Below are 21,437 nucleotides of genomic sequence, written 5' to 3' on the forward strand. Positions count from 1 at the left end.
CTTCACATGGTCCCCATTATGCCGACAGCTTCTTTCTACTTAGACCTTTTTCAGAAAGCAATCGACCTTCATAGGTTTACAAAGATCACTTTGATAGACACAGGGTTTAGCGACACACATTACTACGCGGAAGCAACACACGTCACTACACGAAATCGACGCGCGTCTTTTGTCATTTCAGCAGGCGAATGTCACTTGTTTATTTCTGTAAGGTTCGCGAAAGCGATGCGGTTCTTTTGTTTGTTAAGGGTGCGGGCGAACGTCGCATGTTTTTCTAGAAACTTCGTGAAAACGCCGCATGTCTTTCGTCCGTTGAGGGAGCGGGCGCACGTCACTTGTTTTTCTACATTATTTGCGAAAGCGCCGCACGTCTTTCGTCCGCTAAGCGAGCGGGTGGCGAACGTCGTTTGTTTTTCTGGAATCTTCGCGAAAGCGCCGCGCGTCTTTTGTTCTTTAAGATGACGTATGTCACTTGTTTTTCTGGAATCTTCGCGAAAGCGACGCGCGTCTTTTGTCCATTGATCGGGCAGGCGAACGTCGCTTGTTTTTCTAGAATGTTCTGGAGTCGACGAGAGCCAATGATACTCTTGTCACAATTGTAGACCCTAAGGCGTAGTAAATGAGACTCACCGCCTGCAGCTCGTGCATGCTCTTGATGGCGGCGGCGGCGTGCGGCTCGGGCGGCGAGTAGCTCACGTCGCCCTTGATGCTGCAGGAGCGCGACAGGCCCTTGATCACCGTCACCCTCTTCCAACCTGTGGGGAAATAGAACTATCTATTTAAAGCATTGGCCGAAATAATAGCAAGTATAGGCGCGTATCGATATTACGAGGGTGTATCGCAGTGCATCAAACGAGAAAACTCCCAAGGTTGCGGGAAAATGTAGTTAGTATGTATATTTAACAAATATGTGTGTATGTGTCAGCTATTCTGCTTGATGAGATTACTTGCCCTCTTCCTTTATCACTACAAATGGACTGCAGTATACCAACTGTGGCTGTGACGAGCTAGACGACAATTTTGTGCAATTTTTACATTTGGCCTATACGGTTTTGACCGCACATTCCGCGCCATCAGCATTTTTACCCTAATTGTATCACTTTCCATGCTATTAATCGGTGCATAATTAACTGCCACGGCGTGTACTCGTATACTATCAATAACAATAGCAAACAGCTCGTATATCTTTATGGTCCTTCGAGCCGGATTTGAACCAGCAACTAATACTGGAGGAATGTTGTGCGGTCAAAATGAAGGAATGTTGTGTTGTCAAGACGTCCAAGCGCCACCTTCAAACAGAAACATAAACGAACTTCTCACCTAGTGCGAGCGGCAACCGTAGCTGCACGTCGTTGGAGCGGCGGCTGGTGTCGCTGGCGTCGGAGTCTGACGGACAGCTGTCTACGGGACACTTGGAGTCTGAGAGACCCCCAACTGCAAACTAGCTTCTAAATGTCCTCTTACCGAGTGCGAGCGGCAACCGCAGCTGCGCGTCGTTGGAGCGGCGGCTGGTGTCGCTGGCGTCGGAGTCTGACGGACAGCTGTCTACGGGACACTTGGAGTCTGAGAGACCCCCAACTGCAAACTAGCTTCTAAATGTCCTCTTACCGAGTGCGAGCGGCAGACGTAACTGCGCGTCGTTGGAGCGGCGGCTGGTGTCGCTGGCATCGGAGTCTGACGGACAGCTGTCGGAGGGACACTCGGAGTCCGTGCTCGCAGTCTCGCCTAACAACGCTTTCAGCTTCTCCTGGAAATTAATAGAGATATTTAAGGATTTATTACATCACAAAGAAATAGTTTGCTGATGAAATCATGTGGAGGAGGCAGAGTAAATTATTTTATAAGAGGTAAGCTCCTCCTTCAATGATTACCAGTTGGAAACAGTCTTAGTACGGTCTAAGCCGATCTTAAATGATAGCTTAAGGCCTGATGAGACACTGAACCATAATTCGTTTTGATATCACTGACTCCAGGTCATCCTATCTAGGATTTACTGCCCATGTAAATGAATATCTATTGATTTGTCTTTTACCAATTCAGCCTATACTAAGTCCTATTAGTCCAGTCAATAAAGCATTATAGATGGAAAACTGTAGAACACAATTTCTGACTTCAGGACTTTATTTAGACTAGTTAGGAGTTGAACATAGCAAAAGTCCCCGCCCTTAGCCCTTGAGCCGGCGGGGAGAGGGGGGTTTAAAGGTGCCACTTTTCGGTTGTTCGCTTAATCCTCGGAAACTATGCGTCCTAGTGACATGACTACTTTGAACCAAAAAAAGCATATTCAATTTGCTACAGATGAGATCGACAAGATTTTCTATAAATTGTATAGTTTTCGCGGCATCTGCTCTAGAAGTTCTGTAATATTGGAAATTTTATTTTAGTCTTACATGTTCCCATCAGGAGAAAATCGACTAAATCAACATTGAGCAATCATTCTAGACATGCGGGAGCATGTTAAGCCTAGTTCCAGCGAGGGGACTACACCGTGCGTATATTTAGACGAATCACTTTGAGCCACTTTTGAGTCCTCATCACTCAAAAACTACTGTGCATTAACACTTCAAATTTGGCTCATGTGTTGAGACTTACAAGATATACATCAGTTTCAAATTTCATAAATCTGCCTCAAACGGTTCTTTAGATATTGACGTCCAAAAATCTACATGTCTGACCTATAGACCAAATTCTAACCACTTCCAGATGACCTCGAAGGTTCAAATTTGGCATCCAGAAAGGTAGTTATGTAGATACAAAGGAACAAATAAAAAACCAGTAAATTTTAACATTTCACATGTGATAGATAGATAGTAGTGCTCTAAATATCGATTTTTGAACGTCAATACCTAAATAACCGTTTGAGGTATATTTATGAAATTTGAAGCTGATGTACATCTTGCATGTCTCAATACATCAGCCAAATTTGAAGTGTTAATGCACAGTAGTTTTTGTATGATGAGGAGTCAAAAGTGGCTCTAATTGGTTCGTCTAAATATACGCACGGTGCAGTCCCCTCCATGGAACTAGGCTTAACATGCTCCCGCATGTCTATAGTGTTTGCTCAATGTTGATTTAGTCGATTTTCTCCTGAAAGGAACATGTAAGACAACAATAAAATTTCCAATTTTACAGACCTTCTAGAGCAGATGCCGCAAAAACTATACAAGATATCGAAAAACTTGACTATCTCACCTGTAGCAAATTGAATAAGCTTTTTTTGGTTCATAGTAGTCATGTCACTAGGACGCATAGTTTCCGAGGATTAAGCGAAAAACCGAAAAGTGGTACCTTCAAACCCCCCTCTCCCCGCCGGCTCAAGGGCTAAGGGCGGGGACTTTTGCAATGTTCACCACCTAACTAGGCTTAATAAAGTCCCGAGGTCAGAAATTGTGTTCCACGGATTTCTCTCTACACCGTCGTTAAGGCATTCATTGACTGGACTATATTGCGCTACGGCCGACGTAAAACCAAAAGCCCTAAGCCAGAGATAGGTCACTGAATTTCTATGAAATAAACAGGTGAAGGTAGATCAAGCTAAAACACTGCGACTAATAAAGTTGGAAATCTGGAGTTTTGCCGCCCTGCGATTGCCCTATAGCTTGTCTATCTCCCACTTACCAAGTCAGTCTCTCCCAGTAGTTGCTGGGCCAAGGCCGGCCTGAGGCCTAAGGCCCGGCTCTGGGCCAGAAGTGAGGCCACAGTATTCTTCTTGGGCTTGCTGAATACGCCGCCTAGGTTACAAAGCCTGCCCTATAAACTTGTCTATCTTCACTAACCAAGTCAGTCTCTCCCAGTAGTTGCTAGACCAAGGCCGGCCTGCAATCGCACCTGATGTTAAGTGACATGCCGCCTAGTATGGTACATTATCTGCCATGTAAGTGCTTATTCACTCTCACCTTGAAAAGGCCTGGCCTTAGGTGGCCGAGGTCGATCCTATAGCCTATTTTTACTTACCAAGTCAGTCTCTCCCAGTAGTTGCTAGGCCAAGGCCGGCCTGAGGCCTAAGGCCCGGCTTTGGGCCAGAAGTGAGGCCACGGTATTCTTCTTGGGCTTGCTGACCCCGCGGCCTAGGTCACAAGGCCTGGCCTATAAGTTGATCTTTACTTACCAAGTCAGTCTCTCCCAGTAGTTGCTGGGCTAGTGCCGGCCTGAGGCCTAAGGCCCGGCTTTGGGCCAGAAGTGAGGCCACGGTATTCTTCTTGGGCTTGCTGACCCCGTGGCCTAGGTCACAAGGCCTGGCCTATAAGTTGATCTTTACTTACCAAGTCAGTCTCTCCCAGTAGTTGCTGGGCTAGTGCCGGCCTGAGGCCTAAGGCCCGGCTTTGGGCCAGAAGTGAGGCAACGGTATTCTTCTTGGGCTTGCTGACCCCGCGGCCTAGGTTGCGAGGCCTGCCTTCCCGCGTAGGCCATGCTGGGACCGCTGTGAAAGATATAAAATCATCAATAATACTGTGACTGCGGTAAAAAAAACGATTATTACTATTTTGACATAAACTATAACATGTAGCTTGTAGTAGTTACACTATGCGCGAAGTTACGCACACAAATGCGAGGACACATCAAAACGAAAAACAATCAACTTCGCGCATAGTGTAACTGCGCCTTAGTAACAAGTACATGATCAGTAATTTCGACCTTTCAGGCTGATGAGATTCAGCCATTTTTCATCTAGGTATACGTGATTCATCATTTCAACCTATAGCAGTACACAGCTGAACCTCCTCCAACTAACGCAATAAAGCACAACCTTCCGCTTTTTTAAAACAGCTTTAACAGCTGCCAGCTATCTTCTCAGAGTCATTGAGCATTGACGCCAAACACTACGGTCTCAATTCGAAAACCAATTTACTACACATTTTTTTGGGTCTTCAAAACAGATATTGCCAGAAATATTTTTGGACTACGACCATTTCAGTCAGTCTTGTGCCAAATGACTTCATCCCAGATCTAAGGACGTTAAAACTTTACAAGTATACTATAGTTCCAAAATACTGGATTGTCCTGTCGATGACATTGACAGTGGGGCGCCACCGTCAATACCGGATCGCTGGTTCAGATTTTTGCCATGTTGGAAACCATATAGTTGAACGATGGTAGCGCCCCCCTGTCATTGACTTTGGTGGGACAGTTCAGCGTGGGTCATCTATACTTACATTCACTGTCCTCGCTGCCGCTAGATTTAGGTCTCGGTAGGTCAGCAACTTGCGAGTTTAGTTCAGGCACCACACGCCTTGGCTTTGCACCTGGCTTTCGTCGAGCTGTAAGAAGTAAATGCAATAAGTTTTGTGGAGTGTAGTTAAAAACAAGACAACATTATTTAATTACAGGAACTGATTTCTTCAGGATCCCTTTTAATACGCCTTTTTAATATTATAGCCTGACCAGGAACATAAAAACCCTGGCATAGAGGCGCTTCAATTGCATTTGATAGTGCAACACTGAGTACAGTCGTACATGTGTTAAATTAATAGGCTAAATTTTATGTATCAGGATTCAGGATTACGGGCTAATTTGATATTTTCATAAATGAACGAAAAATATTATTAAAGGTAACCTGGTTTAAATAAATTAAATGAAACCATCAATCGAGCTAGTAGGATTTATTTTATTATTCATCAATAATCAAATTCAGAACTTGAATATTCAAGTGCAATGTCTGCTCATGAACGCTTCAAACTCGGTACTTCTTTCCCAAATTCCCAATTCCATAAAATTCAAAACTTAGAAAGTAACAAGAAACTTTAAAATGGGTAGTTGAAACAGACTACAGCTAATTTTGATAGTGGACTGTACTATACGATAAACATGTCAGTCAGTTTGACAACCTTTGTCTGAAACATTATTCAATGAAAATATTGTCCGAACCCTTAGTATTTCTCTTCGACAAATACATTAACACACCGTGAACCACTTTTCTTTCACGACTATAAAAATATTTAAGCAATTTAATTCACAAAATCAATTGCACACATTTAAAATAAAGTTTGTTTATACTTTGACAACAATAGACTGACATGCAAGGTGACATGTCAATGAAGTTTTCAGTTACTGTTGCCATTAAAAGAAATTAGTACCATTAGTTTTCCGCAACATGGCGAGGGTTTTTATGTTCCTGGTCAGGCTATAACGTTCACACGAACATCCCGTTTGCAGCGTCAGGGACTGGATTGTGGGAACAAGCCCTTAGAAGTATTTTTTATGTGCAGGAGGCAAACGAGCAGACGGATCACCTGATGGTAAGTGATTACCGTTGCCCATAGACACCCGCAGACCCAGGGGCGTTACAGGTGCGTTGCCGGCCTTTAAGGTGAAGAAGATACGCTCTCTTTTTAAAGGAATGCAGGTCGTATCGGTCCGGAAACACCGCAGATAAAATCTTTGGAATATGTTTTTATGATAATAATATTTTCTGTTCATCACTTACATATCCTATCGTTGCCAGATGCGTTGAGCGAACTGCTGAGTGACGTCAGCCGCGATAGCGCATCTGACGCGTGTGTAGCTGCTGCAATAAAACAAACCTTATTACCAAAGAATTATGATACATTTTTGGTTGCGGCGCTTCTTTTCGACACGTGCCGAATGCTTGTATAGTAGTTCAAAAGTCAGACTTTGGGACCTTTTAAATTCGTCCTTGTTTTCGATTATAAAGTACTGTAGTAAAGTTATAAAAATTAATAAGTAATTTGTGGCCATGTCAACTATTAACTTGGTGACAATCATCGCAATCACTGCGTAAATTTTCTCTGAATAAATTGACTTTTAGAAAAAAATTCGATACAAAAATGGTCAAACTTGAGCCTGATCATCATTTGAATCATTTTCCATTACAACCCCATTGAGTTAACTGCGCACTAGGTGGCCGTGACGTCACATCGACGCTCGAGCGTTCTGGTACGTACAGGGCGAACGCAGGAGGTGTGCGGGTAGGTGCGAGGGAGAGTCGCATTCAGCGAGGTGCGCAGTTAGCTTTATCGCCTTGTAGGTGGGTTGCAGGTAAGATAAGATAATACTTTATTGCCTCGTTTTTACATGCTTTCTTTTTTTTACATGATTTCTTTTTTCAACCGACTTCAAAAAAGGAGGAGGTTCTCAATTCGACCCGTATGTTTTTTTTTTTTTCTATGTTTGTTACGCGATAACTCCGCCAATTATGAACCGATTTGAACAAATCTTTTTTCAACGTATAGGTAATACCTCAAGGGTGGTCCCATTTAAATTTAATAATAAAAAAAACAACCCCCAAGGGTGGAAAATTGGGGATGAACTTTTTTATACGCAATATCTCCGCCGATTATAAACCAATTTGAACGATTATTTTTTTGTTGAATAGGTATTATCAAAAGGGTGGTTTCATGCGAATTTGAAGAAAATATTTCACCCCCAAGGGTAGAAAATTGGGGATGAACTTTTTTATACGCAATATCTCCGCCGATTATGAACCAATTTTTTTTGGTCTCAGTGTACTGCCTACCTTCAGTGGTAACATCAAGGTAATAATTAGTTAACTAAAAAGCAAGAAATAAGTAAAATTTTATAAAAAAAAATAAAACCGACTCCAAAAAACCTACACTAAAACGTAGAAAAATAATTACTTATTTATTAGGACGAATTATTAATATTTATGTAGGTATACCATGATTGATACTTCTGGAGTCGGTGCCAAGATTATGAAACATGTAAAGTTTGCCTGCACCGACTCCAAAAGTATCAATCATGGTATACCTACATAAATATTAATAATTCGTCCTAATAAATAAGTAGGTAATTAGTAATTATTTTTCTACGTTTTAGTGTAGGTTTTTTGGAGTCGGTTTTTTTTTTTATAAAATTTTATTTATGCATATCATCGTCATCATGTCAGCCATAGGACGTCCACTGCTGAACATAGGCCTCCCCTAATGCTTTCCACGTTGATCGATTGGTAGCGGCCTGCGTCCAGCGCTTCCCTGCTACCTTTACGATGTCGTCGGTCCATCTTGTAGGTGGACGTCTCACGCTGCATAACAAGGCAGGTATTTGACCACAATCGCACCTGATGTTAAGTGGGATGCAGAAAACAAACAGAAACGTAAAAAAATATTAAAAAACATAAGAGGCAAAGGATGAGGCTCATGCTCAGAACAAGAGCTTCTCCGTTAAAAGGAGAATATTTATTAGATATCAGTTAGATAAGTCCCTAATAGCCTATCAGGGACTTTATAACCAAGTATATAAAGGTGTACATAATATAATGTAGATGTAACTTACGTGGCGTAGGTTTAAGAGACAGGTTGAGAGGCGCATCCTCGTCCATAGACTGCTTCAGTCCCAAGTCTAGAGGAGTGTCTTCAGAGTTCGATTTTGTGCTGAGGTTTAGCCCCGAATCTGAAATAAACAAGGTACAGTTATTGGATACATTATTTGTAGGGCCCTTAAGGCAAATACTTCGTGCTGCATAACAAATAAATATAAATAGAGTCCGTTAGCAATTTTTAAGTCCGGTCTACGCTAGACGAGCATAGACAAAATTCGTGTATTGTAGACCGACATACGAGCCTCGAACGAGTGTTTGGCTTGTGCTCAACTATGCTCCACTTATTGTCGGGTTTTTAAATAAATCTCCTTTATGGATTTGCATCGTGCTTGATTTTTGTAGGCTTCTTGTAGAAGTGTCAATCCGTTACTTCAAGTACGTCAATTAACAATTAACGGACGCACCGCCTGAATTGAAGACACGACCATTAGAAATGATAGAGTTGTATTTACCTGCGGCACTGGCAGAGCCGGCCAGTTGTCGCTCCAACGCAGCCAAACTGACGCCACTCTGGCTTGCAATGGTCTGCAGTAACTCGCGGGAGATGCCTGTAAACAAGCACATTATGGTCACACCTGGTCACAAAATGTACATAAAACAGCATTATCTTTAAACTACTCGTCATCAACTGGTTATTTGGTCTCCATTGCCAGGAGACTTCCATAATATTGAATGTACCGGCAAGCGCGGACCCAAATGACCTTACAAAGGTTGCAGGAATCTGGATATCATTGGGGGAGGCATATGTTTCGTTGTAGATGTCCTGTGGTATGATGGATGATGATGATGAAATAAAGAATTTGGCCTACACTCCCCACCCTGGCCAAACGGGTTGGAGAATCCTAATGAGACATATATGCGAAATATTTGTCTCTTAATCGCCTCTTACAAAATTCTTGGAGAGTGAGGGTATTTCTATACTCTGCCGAAACCCCTCTGGAATGGTTCAATGTCTATTATCTATCAATGTTATCATTATTTCAGCCACAGGATGTAGACTGTTGAACTAGGCCTCCCCCAATGCTTTTCAGATTGGCTGGTCGATAGCGGCCTGAATCCAGTCCTTTTTTCCTATGTACAGACGACAGCATATTAAGCTAAACATTGGGACATCTTATGTCGTTTTAACATGAGCTATTTTGCAACAAAAATGAAATGAAATTACCCGCATAATCAGACAAATTCGGCGGCGGCGTCCCCGACAACGAATTGCCCCGGTCCGGTTTGTTCGGCAGTCGGATCACTTCCACCGACGACCGCGAGTTGCCATAGTCGTCCTGTAACAAGTCATATTAATAATATTAGTTAAAGTTAACAATAAGGGCTGATAATTGGGCTCGACGCAGTTCCTTACGGAGCATGGAAACTTTAACCTTTTCAGCGCTTTTTCTTTAGGAGTTCATTTTAACTCAAGTCTTACCACTTTCTGCCTCTTGCTAGGGACAGGGGTGCTTCGGTCGGCAGACGAGGGGTGCACGGAGACCTGTGGTGGGTCCAAGGATATTGTCTTCTTTCTCCCTCTATTCGTAGACCCGGGTGGCACCTGATAAACAAAAACTATTAGTAAAATATGTGTGATTGAGTTTGGACCTTAAAGCATTTGATTAAAGTACGAAATACGGTATTAAACGTACAGCTACTGTCAAGAAAGTGGTTAAATAGAAAGAACCCTTTGAAAAAAATACATGAATTGACTTAGGTAAACCCTTTTAGCAGAAACGGGACTATTTCCCACTCGTTCCTAAAACTGCAACTCCTGTGTAGCCAGGATATACAGCTTGACCGCTATAGCCCAACGAGTGAAGATTAATTTTGTCCCGGGGAAAGTTAAACTGTCATTGGACTCGCAACGAAATTAATCAGAAGAACACAGGAGTTCGAAGTTAAGGTTCGACTTTCCCTCTAGAAGCTCTACCAAAAGAGATTCTTTTTCTAGAAAAACAATTAAGTTTGAACCTTAAGCCTTATAGGTCATAGCAGACAACACCGTATCGCCTTTCGCGCGCTGTCAACCACGAGGCGTTTACGTTACGGTGCGGATAAGTGTGCGTTGCAGTATGGAGTTTCATACAAAAAATACTGACCGCCTCGAATTGATACGGTTACGATCTCTTTCCGAGTTTATAAATGTGCTACGTCCTTTACCCATCTACATAAAGTTCTGTTTCATGATGGACAATGACGAAGGTACATCAAAGTGCACCTTTTGAAGTATGCAATAAGAGATATACCTTAGGCCCCGCCAGTGAGGAAGTGTACTTGATGATCTCAGTGTCGGGAGGCAGTCTCACTCCGCCCAGCACTGAAGATGGATCACTGGAACAAACGAAACGACATTATACACACTGTAACTCTTAGGCAGTTTATCATTATCAGAAACCTAAAGAACGTGTTAGCCATTAAACGCGACAGTTTTGAAAAAACACTTACAGGATTTTTATGTTATTATTGTACTTTTTTTGAAATCCTTAATTGATATTAGTTCTACTATTGTATTTTACTTTAGGTTTAATATAAATATTGAAATAACTTACCCGCCTTCCAAAGCAGCACTAGAAGAGAAAAAGAAATGTGTTAGTACAGTGATCGTTGATCACAAATAAAAATTAGCATGCAACATCTAGGTAGTCTGTGATATTAGCACGAGTACAAACAATTAAATACCTACACAAGAACTGGTTGAAACCAAATAGGCAACAAATCAAAGAATCCTTACGTACAAAATTCAGAAATGGGGTTTTAGGATAGCTATTCGAACCCCTATTTATTGATAGAGCTTAAGAATAAGAATAAGAAGCGTTTATTTGCCAGAATACAGGTTATAAGGTTCTTACAAAAAATTTTTAGTACAAGTATTCAACCTGCATGCAGGTGTGCAAATACATTTTGTCAAGTGGTAAGTCAGTAGGATCACTCTTATTAACATTACATTCAATTATATCATTACATTACTTTAGTCAATTTATTATTTATCTACATTTACATTGTCATATTTTTATAATCCATAAATTCATTCACGCTGTAAAAACAGTACTCAAATAACCATTCATTCAATTTTATTTTAAATAGCTTACAGTCCAAAGTTTTTAAATTGTCTGGAAGGTTGTTAAACAATGTGATACACATATTGAATACATTTTTTCTATAAATGTAAGTGGAACATTGAGGCTGATATAACAGATTCACATACTGAGCCCTTAGTTTCCTTGTTTTTACTTCATTAAGTTTCTGAAATAAATTAGGGTGAGACACTACAAATGTGCAAACGTTCCTTATATACATGCAGGCTAAAGGCAGAATTTCTAATTTTTTAAATAGGGGTTTGCAGCTGTCTGTAAACCACGTACTTGTGATGGCTCGAATGCATCTCTTTTGGAGCTTAAAGACTCTTTCCACGTCTACGCTTATGCGAGAGGTTATTTCAGTGTTAGTAACACTTGATATTATTTATTCTTGGTATTCTAGAACGTTGCTTGCTTAACTTAAGTAAAGCAGCAAATCGAATGCACAGCCACTAAATAGAGCTCTGTGATTGGTTCATATGTCACCCTGTGCGTCTACGCGCACTGTGAGACCTCATAGTAATGTTTGTGAATCAGGTCGTTAGTCTTTATAAGTATTTACCTCAGTATGGTGTGCGGCAGGCCGGTAAGCGAGTCGATGCCACCGTGGCGGTCTTTATCGGAGCCTGGCATGCCGAAGGGGTATAGAGGAGACATGTTCTGAAACAAACATAGAGATAGTACTTAAAAATTGGGCGATTAGAAATACATACTTTCTACATTAATTAATATGTACAAAGGCCACTGAGTCCACCATGGTCCAGTGTACTCGCGACGCCTCTAACCGTCAGAAATGGAAGCACATCAATGATATTAAAGAACTATAGATATGTTACGTTCATAGAAATTACGATTTGAATCCGTGCCGAGCTATTCCAAATTGCACACATTGACAAATGTAACTGATAAGTGAAACAAAATATACGAAATAGCACGCAAATGAAAGAGATAGCTATAGTTTTAACGATTCTGCACTAACTAATCTATGTCCGCAGTGCACGCATCCTTATCGCTCTAACGTCAAAACAAGATCGCTTTCTCTTTCTTAACTTGAACATGGCGCATGGCGTCTTGATTGTTTGCATAAATAATTGAAAATATAAATACTAAATAATTTTCCATAATCACATGTGGTAAGAGATCCCTTGTATTTTGTTTACTTTAGAGTCATAATTGGTACACTTTCGAAACACACACGATGGCATTTTTTATTTATTTTGGTAAGAACAGGAACTTACGGTGTGGTACGCACGCGATTGCGCACGACGCAGGCCACACGAAGACTAAACACAAGACGTCCCAATTGGGACGTATTTGAGTATTCACAGCGCGAGCGCTTATAACATATCTGCTTTTGTTTTTATATAATATCATTGAAGCACATCGTTTCAAAAAACGCAGTGATGTGATAACCCGTCAAAAAAGAGCTAAATTCACAAACCTATTGTTTTAACCCCAATGCCACAAAGTAATATATAAGAAAAATGTTTATAATATGTGTATAGAAATATATAACAATTTACCTGAAGAACTAAAAGTACTTGAAGGGAATGTATTTAAGAAGAAATTGATAAATTGGTTACTGAGCCATGGTTTTTATAGCATTGACGAATATTTTAACTTATAGATAGTGTATGAATTTTATTGTGACATCTACATTTAACTTTTGACATTGTAAATTTATTATACGGAAATATTACATTAATTTGATTTGTGACATTGTATGTTAAATAATAATCTGACTGATAAAATATTTGTACGTCTGCTTGCAGGCTGAATACATGGGAATCATATTAGCTATAAGATCTGCTTTGTAAAACGGGCATGTAATTATGTATTCTAGCAAATAAATTATTGAATTTGAATTTCAATTCGCAGGGGAGCTACCCTCGGAGATGACATCACCCCACCGTGTACCTCGTCAGCGCAATCACGACCACTCTGACAAGAGTGCCCCGACTAAGAAGACATATGTACAGTGGCTCCATTCCCAAGCTCCACTATTAACTAAATAATATAGACTGGTTAGGGTGGCTTGATGACCGTATATTTATTCCTGAATCACCTTATGGGAACAGGTGAGGGTGGTTAAATTATCAGTCATCATCATTATTTCAGTGACAAGTAGTTCACTGCTGAACATAGGCCTCTCCCCCAATGATTCCCAGAAGGCCGGTTGGTAGCGGCCTGTATACAGCACCTTTATGAGGTCGTCTGTACACCTTGTGATTGGACTTCCTACTTTTTTTCCGAATGACTATGCTGATAGCCGTGAGCGGCTTTCTCAGCTTCACCAGGCAATAGGTGAGCGCAGATTGTTCTCTATTGGACTTCCTACGCTGCGTTTGGTTACATTTACGTACGTTACGTACTCATTTATAGAACATAGCTTTTGCCCGCGCCTTCACCCGTGTGAAATTTCGTTTGTCACAGATCGTCATAAATTATAGCCTATATGTTATTCTGGGTTATAAACAATAATACTGTAAAGTTTCATCAAAATCCGTTCAGTAGTTTTTGTGTGAAAGAGTAACAAACATCCTGACATCCTGACATCCAGACATCCAGACATCCAGACATCCAAACTTTCACACTTATAATATTAGTATGATAAATACAAAGACATTTTTGATTTGATGTTTGATTTGATTTACCTTCCCCTTAGCAGCAGCCGCGACAGCCGCGTGGTAAGCGCCATGCGCCGCCGCCTGTGCGAGCATCAGATCGCCGCGGAGCAGCGCCAAGTCCCGCTCTTTGCCTTTGGAAGATGACGAGGAAGATGGCTTCCGACCTGAAGAATAGTAAGAGAAATTGAGAAAAAGGTTTAGAAGATCGGTAATTGAACAATACCAAATTAAAATAGGATTGTAGAACAGTAGAAGTACCTACATCATAGCAATGAATATGCAACATAATAAATTCAACACATTTATGTAGATACGCTGGTGACTTTAAATTCATTCGTTTCCAGTTTCAAGTATTTTCCCCTAAGTTTTGGTGGTCAGTCAGGCAAACCGGTAGATCCTGACTACACAGGAGTAGCACTCAAAGCATGATCCCCTGCCAGTATCAGCGCGTCTATGCAGTTAATTTATTCAAACATTCAGTGCCTACACTACATCCCTAAGAGCGTAACAACACATTCTTAACGCGCTCATCTTACGCTTTGCCCATCATTTTGGTCCTAATTTAATTGTTAACTTACTTGACTGAGAAGGCGCGGAAGGCTGCTTGCTGCTCGACTTAGACTGATGAGGAGCTGAGACCAGGCTGTTGAGAGACGCCAGACTTGATAACGAAGCTTGCGAGTGCATCGTGGATGGAGACGAGGTCTTTGGGAAACCGTAACTTGACCCTGAAGAGAAATAGAATAAGAATATTAGACTTAATTAGTACTATAGTTTGTTAGCTGTAAGAAGGTGCGGGTGATACATGTCACCTAGGACCAATAGGAAATCGTAGAACAGAAAATTCCATCGGTCTATCTAAACGAAAGGTTCACGAAAGATTAAGTGTCTTAAAGTGAATGTTTTAGGTCTATATTTCTACCGTTATTACCCAACCACCAAAATAATTAATATAAGCCAATAGTTTTGCAGTTCACAGAATAAAGGCACCTATAAAAGCAAAGATGATGAGATATAAAGATTTACTCCCATGTTTACAACTAAGGCCTACTATCCATGGAGGCGTAGCTAAAAAAGGTGTACTGTCCACAAAGACGTAGCTTCAAGTAGCACAGGCTGTGTTAACAATACGTTAGTTGTCTTTGAACTATGCTTCAAAGCATTAAGGTCGATATCTAACTCTAAACGCACACAACTCACCAAGCTAAGTCTAAATGTAGCCTTAACCACTATAAGATGATAATGAGCTCTATCCCAAAGCAATAAAGTAGTTAGTACTCCTCACTCCACCAGCACAAATTGTTAAAGGACTCTGAACTTTGTTACAAAGCAGGAAAGTCGATACGTGCCCCACTCACTCATATTCGGCTGCGAGTTGGAGGTGTTCGTGGAAGGACTCTTGTCCTTGGTGGACGTACTGGATGATGTGCTGCTGCGGCCTGACCTGGAAAAACCAACCTTAATGTTAACGGAATAAGTGCATTCATCGGTGATCATACTGCTTTGAGTCTTGGTGTGGTCCTACCAGGACTAAAACGGTAAAACGGTGGACTATCAATGGTTCTTTGGGTAATATTATATTTCGATTTAGTAGTACCTACCTAAAAACTAAATTACCTGTGGATAGCTCTACTAGAACTAAGCAGAGGACCACGAGGTATGATTAAAAACGACGATATACTTATGGAAAAAGTTTGAAAAGAAATAGTCAAAAAGGTGAGACCTGAAACAATGATGAAAAATTTTCAATAGATCATCATTTAGCCAATGGAAGTCTAACTATACGTCAGTCAAGGCTTGGTCTCCCCCAGTAGTGGCTTGCTCAAACAGAGCGAGCCACAGTCTGGGACGAAACCGCGAAAGAATGTCGTTTAGCTCGGATAACTCGCAGTTCCGTCCCAAAGACTTTGGTAAGACACCGTCAGGTTTTAGTGAAGTGCTCCTGAATCGAATGTACCTACTACTACTATTTCTATTTATTTATATTAACCGGCAGACAGTGGTGACTGAGTTTGTTGCGGCGCTTCTTCTCAGCACTTGCCAAATGTTGGTCTCGAAGCACTGGTAGGGTAAAAAGATTATGAGACATGTAGAGGCTCCTTAATGTTAGGGATATATTAAGTCCGCTACAGAGCAATAAACACAGTGGTTGGTAGTAACATAATAAATATATTGGTATCAAAGCACACGTAGAATATTTACAATAGAGAGTTCGGCACAGCCATTACACAGCTAAAGACAACATCACATTTGAATACAAATGACAGTTCTATCATAGCTGTTCCAGCTAGCCAGCTCTACGTTATACAGCATGAAGGTGCTCATCAACACACCCCCTCAACTCATGCTTTATACAAGGCACTAGAGTACGCGCAACCCTAACCCTTTACTCAGCAAGTGATGCCTTATACGAGGCAAAGGTTTGGTGAAAATATCTGCCAGCATATTTTCAGTTGCCAAATGTTCTAAAGTTATCGACTTATTGTCACGCAGCACATCCCTTATAAAGAAATGCCTAATGTCGATGTGCTTACTTTTNGTATGGCTTGGCTTTCATTAATGTCATCGGCTGTTGAGCTTCGTATTCCTCGTTGGCATTCCAGGGTAGCTAATAGGGCATGTAATATCGGAAGGTTTTCAATTCCGATATTGGATTCCGATATTAGATCTCAATATCGGAATTCCGATATTAATATCGGAATTGAGTTCATGTGCTATAAAATTAATATTTGGTTATATTCGCAAGAATTCTGGATTGTTTACAATAAAATAATGATTTTAATCAAAATCTTTAATTTTGTACAAAACATGTGACAAGAGGCAAATGAGCAGACGGATGACCTGATAATCAATGGTTACTGATAATGAGCCTATATGGACTAGCAAATAAATAATTAAAGTGTTTTTGTAAAATCACAGGTATCAAACAAACTTTTACTCCTTCATTATATTACCTACCCTGTTTTATGTTGGCGGAACGAATTTTAGAGTCATTCAAATCACGTGTTACAAAAATTGAAGAGAGTGGTAAAAACTTGAATATGCTTGTAATTTGTTCCTTTTTGATTATCGATGTACAACTCACAAAACCACGAGCCATCATCATCATCATGTCAGCCATAGGACGTTCACTGCTGAACACAGGCTCCGATGCTGATTTTCACAATGGCCGGTTGGTGGCGGCCTGCATCCAGCGCCTTCCTGCTACCTTTATGAGGTCGTCGGTCCACCTTGTGGTTATGAATCCTACGCTGCGCTTTCCGGTACGTGGCCTACACTTCAGAACCTTGCTGCCTCATCGTCCGTCTGTTTTGCGTACTAGGGCAGAACCGTTGGAAGACCTTATCAGAATTCTCGAAGACCTTTATCGAGTTTNTGAAAAATTTTAGGAAGAACATTTTCGGACTTCCAATTTTCGGAGTTGAAAATTTAGGTGAACTTTGGCGCACCCTATCTAGGTGCCACTTCGTCACAAAAAGCCGTGTGCAGACTGTACACCTTTCAAAATAGGGCTCTAAGCACTATCTCTGGGCATAATGAGTGACGCTGCCTCCTCGACACCTCAGTGGCTCAGTACTCTGAAGAATATGTGGCTTATGTGGATATGACTGGAGGGCGGGGTATGACCTCATTTCTTGTCTTGAGTGTCGTTTAGTGTTACGAACGGCCTCCTTTTAAGTCTATGTTTTTATAATTTTATTTTTCTCTATGGTTTGTCATCTTGTCATCTTGCTGTCTCGTCTATCCCTGTATCCTGTATCTTCCTTTTATCCTTCTATTATATCGCTTTCGTGGTACCTTCCCCATTTCGGAGTCGTGAACCCTAATAAGCCCGGTAAGTTACGGGTTGTCCATGATGCTGCTGCCTGTGTCCAGGGAACTAGTCTTAATTCCNAAACAGTAGAGATGAAACGGATATCCGGTAACTATCCGGTAGGCCGGATATCCGGCCTAAATTTACTATCCGGCCGGATACCGGATAGTAACTCACTATCCGGCCGGATACCGGATATTAAAAACCTACGACAATTTCCTATTAATAAAATGAAATGCATTAATCTTTGAGGTAAACGTCAATAAAATGGCTTATAATAATGACGGCTTTAATTTAAAAGTCCAAAAAGTTACAAGAATAGCTATATTAAAGCCTTTCAAAAACCTATTTTCTTTTTCTGGGCCATTCGGTCTAATTACGAATACATAAATAGTAAATATCTGTTAATGTCGATATATTGCCAAATAAAATAGGCGATCTTTTTTTCACTGATGATCTGATGACATGATGCAGTTCAGTCAGATTACGCAGCAAGTAAACTAATTTAATTTTCGCTATTCAATCACACACTCACTCACGATGGCAACCGAAATCGCCCGAAATGATCTACCCCCTAGACAAGTGGCAAAATCTGACATACTATTTGGATGGATTCGATTTTCGAAAAGTGTGACTAGTCTAGTCTACTAATATACCCACTGAACGCGTTCGAAGCACCAGCTGTGCGGCGCTAATCTCTCCACGACATGCAACGAGACTAGGGCATGAATATCGGAATCTCGGAATCTCGTAATATCGGAATCTCGGACTGCGAGATCCGATATTTCAATTCCGATATTGAGCGACCCAATATCGTAATATCGGAATCAGATAAAAGTTTTAATTGAGATTTTAAACAAAGCGTTTTAACTCGCCACAACCTGCCACAAAGCCCAAAGTACATGATTGGCAAATACCAATGATTTTCTCATGTCTCTCACCATCACTTTTTGTTCCACTGCAAATATTTTAATATCTTTACGATTTATGGTTAATTTAACTTGTTCTAAATCAATTTTAGCATTTGCCATAGGTACTTGGTCAACAAAGAACGACATCTCAACTCCCTTTCAAACATTAATTTTACTGGCCTATGGACCGTCAGTTCTGCGTTCTATGTGTCCTGCCCATTTCCACTTCAGCTTGCTAATCCGTCAGGCTATATCAGCGACCTTAGTTAGTTTACGGAGCTACTCATTTCTGATTAGATCTCGTAAAGAAACACCAAGCTTATCCCTCTCCATAGCACGTTGTGCCCTATATTCAAAGGCCACGTTTTCGAGCCGTATATCATCACTGGTAACACACACTAATTGAAGACTTTCGTCTTCGTATTCGACGATTTATTTATTTTTATTTATTTATTTTATTACGACACCCGCGGGAGAGTAGGGGTTGGTGACAAATGTATTCTACTCTGCCGTCACCACACGGCTTAAGAGGCGACTTAGGGACTACACATCAAACAGAGAATGGGCAGCAGCGCTCTCTGAAAAACATCAATCTTTTAAGCTGCGATCTCCAACCCGCCTGCCAAGCGTGGAGATTATGGCAAAACCCTCCACTATAGTGGAGGAGGCTCATAGTCCAGCAGTGGACTGTAAAGGGCTGTTGATGATGATGATGATTTATTTTATTTACCTCATTCTCGAAATTGCATCTAACTACCTAGCTGATCGTTTGTCCGAGATAGACATACTTACTTGTCAACAATCTCGAGAATCGAACTCCTAACCGAAACTGGGTAAGGAGCAACATGGACATTCGACATAGGCTTCATTTTTTCCATATTCATCCGAAGGCCTACCTGTTGGGAAACTCTATTAAGGTCTTCGAGCATTGTGATAAGGTCTTCCAAAGGTTCTGCCTTAGTACGCAAAACAGACGGACGAAGATGCAGCAAGGTTCTGAAGTGGAGGCCACGTACCGGAANGGTAGTAACATAATAAATATATTGGTATCAAAGCACACGTAGAATATTTACAATAGAGAGTTCGGCACAGCCATTACACAGCTAAAGACAACATCACATTTGAATACAAATGACAGTTCTATCATAGCGGTTCCAGCTAGCCAGCTCTACGTTATACAGCATGAAGGTGCTCATCAACACTTAAGAGCAAAATGACGATTTGTAAGAACTATTTATTAGTCCAAACAAATAAAGAAATTTTGACTTTCGACTTTTGACTTTTGACTTTTGAGTGAAAGGCCCTGCTCATCTGGCAGGGAGAACCTCATATAACCCACTGGTTCCCCCTGGATAGTGGGTATACCTATGTATTTCCTGACGGAAAAAAGACTATATTCGCGAATGATCAAGACGACCTACCTCTCATTCCTTCCAGGTTGCTTCTGCTGGGTCTTCGGCTGCTTCAGTCCAGCGGCCGACAGCGCCGACAGCGCTGAGTACGGGTCGGCGAGCGGTGGGAAGTTCAGGCCAGATGCCTGCAGCCGGGCCAGGTAGTCCTGCGCTGCTAGGTGGGAGGCCATGGACCACCATGCTGCGCCTGGAAGAAGAGGATATTTTTTATGAAACAGCAAAGGCACATGATACAATGGATAAAACGATGACCCCTGCATAAGTACAAAACTGTGTCGCAGAGATCAACGTCCTCCGAGAAACAACTAGAGAGAGAATATTGTGCAAGATATTTGTTAATAACTGGGATAATCTGCTGGAAGTATGATTAGAATAATAGTTTCTGGAGGCAGATGATACTAATGCGGTCTATCGAGCTTTCCCAAAAAATCTGTTTAAATCTGACTTGAAGGGCTTGATGTTATATGAATTTGGTGACACAGAATAGGGCACAGAGAAAATCCCACTCCTTGGCTGTATCTTAAAACTATTCCTTGGCTGTATCTTAAAACTATTTATCACCTATCCACTCCCCAAAATGTAGAGCGGTAGCAACTTATTGGCAGCAGGTTGAAACCCCAGCAAAGCAGCCCGGTTTGCAGCGATGCAGAGTAATTTACACGATCTTCCAAAAGGATTATAGGACAAAGACGAATAGAAAGAAGTCACTTACTGGACAGGGTGTAACGAGAGTAACGTAGATAGAAAAAACTTACTGGCAGCAGGGTGTAGTCCAAGGGAAGCAGCCTGGTTGGCGGCGACCCCGAGCGTGGTGGGCGGCGGGTAGCGGCCTCCGAAGCCGAACAGATGTATGCTATTCTCAAGGGTCGATTATAGAAAGAAATAACGTAGCTAGATGAATCTTACTGGCAGCAGGGTGGAGTCCGAGCGAGGCAGCCTGGTTGGCGGCGACCGAGTGTGATGGGCAGCGGGTAGCAGCCTCCGAAGCCGAACAGATAAACTTACTGGCAGCAGCAGGGTGCAGTCCTCAAGAGTCGATTCAAGTAAGAAGTAATGTAGCTAGAAGACTTTCTGGCAGCAGGGTGCAGTCCCAGCGAGGCAGCCTGGTTGGCGGCGACCCCGAGCGTGGTGGGCGGCGGGTAGCGGCCTCCGGAGACAAACAGATGTACTTACTGGCAGCAGGGTGGAGTCCCAGGGAGGCAGCCTGGTTGGCGGCGACCCTGAGCGTGGTGGGCGGCGGGTAGCGGCCACCGAAGCCGAACAGATGTACTTACTGGCAGCAGGGTGGAGTCCCAACAAAGAATCCTGGTTCCGA

At 41.7% G+C, this 21,437-nt stretch overlaps 1 protein-coding gene across 1 annotated transcript in view; it reads right to left on the bottom strand.

The window, feature by feature from the left end:
* Window positions 1-191: 191 nt before the first annotated feature.
* The window catches only part of LOC114365431 (uncharacterized), an 80,042-nt gene continuing 58,796 nt past the window's right edge, over window positions 192-21,437 (bottom strand). The window contains exons 5-20 of the mRNA XM_028322008.1: window positions 20,132-20,309; window positions 15,335-15,429; window positions 14,564-14,713; window positions 14,013-14,149; window positions 11,921-12,018; window positions 10,528-10,612; window positions 9,717-9,839; window positions 9,462-9,573; window positions 8,749-8,844; window positions 8,251-8,367; window positions 6,425-6,505; window positions 5,154-5,258; window positions 4,263-4,420; window positions 1,609-1,747; window positions 631-755; window positions 192-584 (exon numbers count right to left, since the gene is read on the bottom strand). Coding sequence (XP_028177809.1) covers window positions 192-584; window positions 631-755; window positions 1,609-1,747; window positions 4,263-4,420; window positions 5,154-5,258; window positions 6,425-6,505; window positions 8,251-8,367; window positions 8,749-8,844; window positions 9,462-9,573; window positions 9,717-9,839; window positions 10,528-10,612; window positions 11,921-12,018; window positions 14,013-14,149; window positions 14,564-14,713; window positions 15,335-15,429; window positions 20,132-20,309 — 2,192 coding nt within the window. The remainder of the gene's footprint in view (window positions 585-630; window positions 756-1,608; window positions 1,748-4,262; window positions 4,421-5,153; window positions 5,259-6,424; window positions 6,506-8,250; window positions 8,368-8,748; window positions 8,845-9,461; window positions 9,574-9,716; window positions 9,840-10,527; window positions 10,613-11,920; window positions 12,019-14,012; window positions 14,150-14,563; window positions 14,714-15,334; window positions 15,430-20,131; window positions 20,310-21,437) is intronic.

This window comes from Ostrinia furnacalis, unplaced genomic scaffold, assembly GCF_004193835.3.
Source record: "Ostrinia furnacalis isolate ACB-3 unplaced genomic scaffold, ASM419383v2 OfSCF7590, whole genome shotgun sequence".
Classification (NCBI taxonomy): Eukaryota; Metazoa; Arthropoda; class Insecta; order Lepidoptera; family Crambidae; genus Ostrinia; species Ostrinia furnacalis.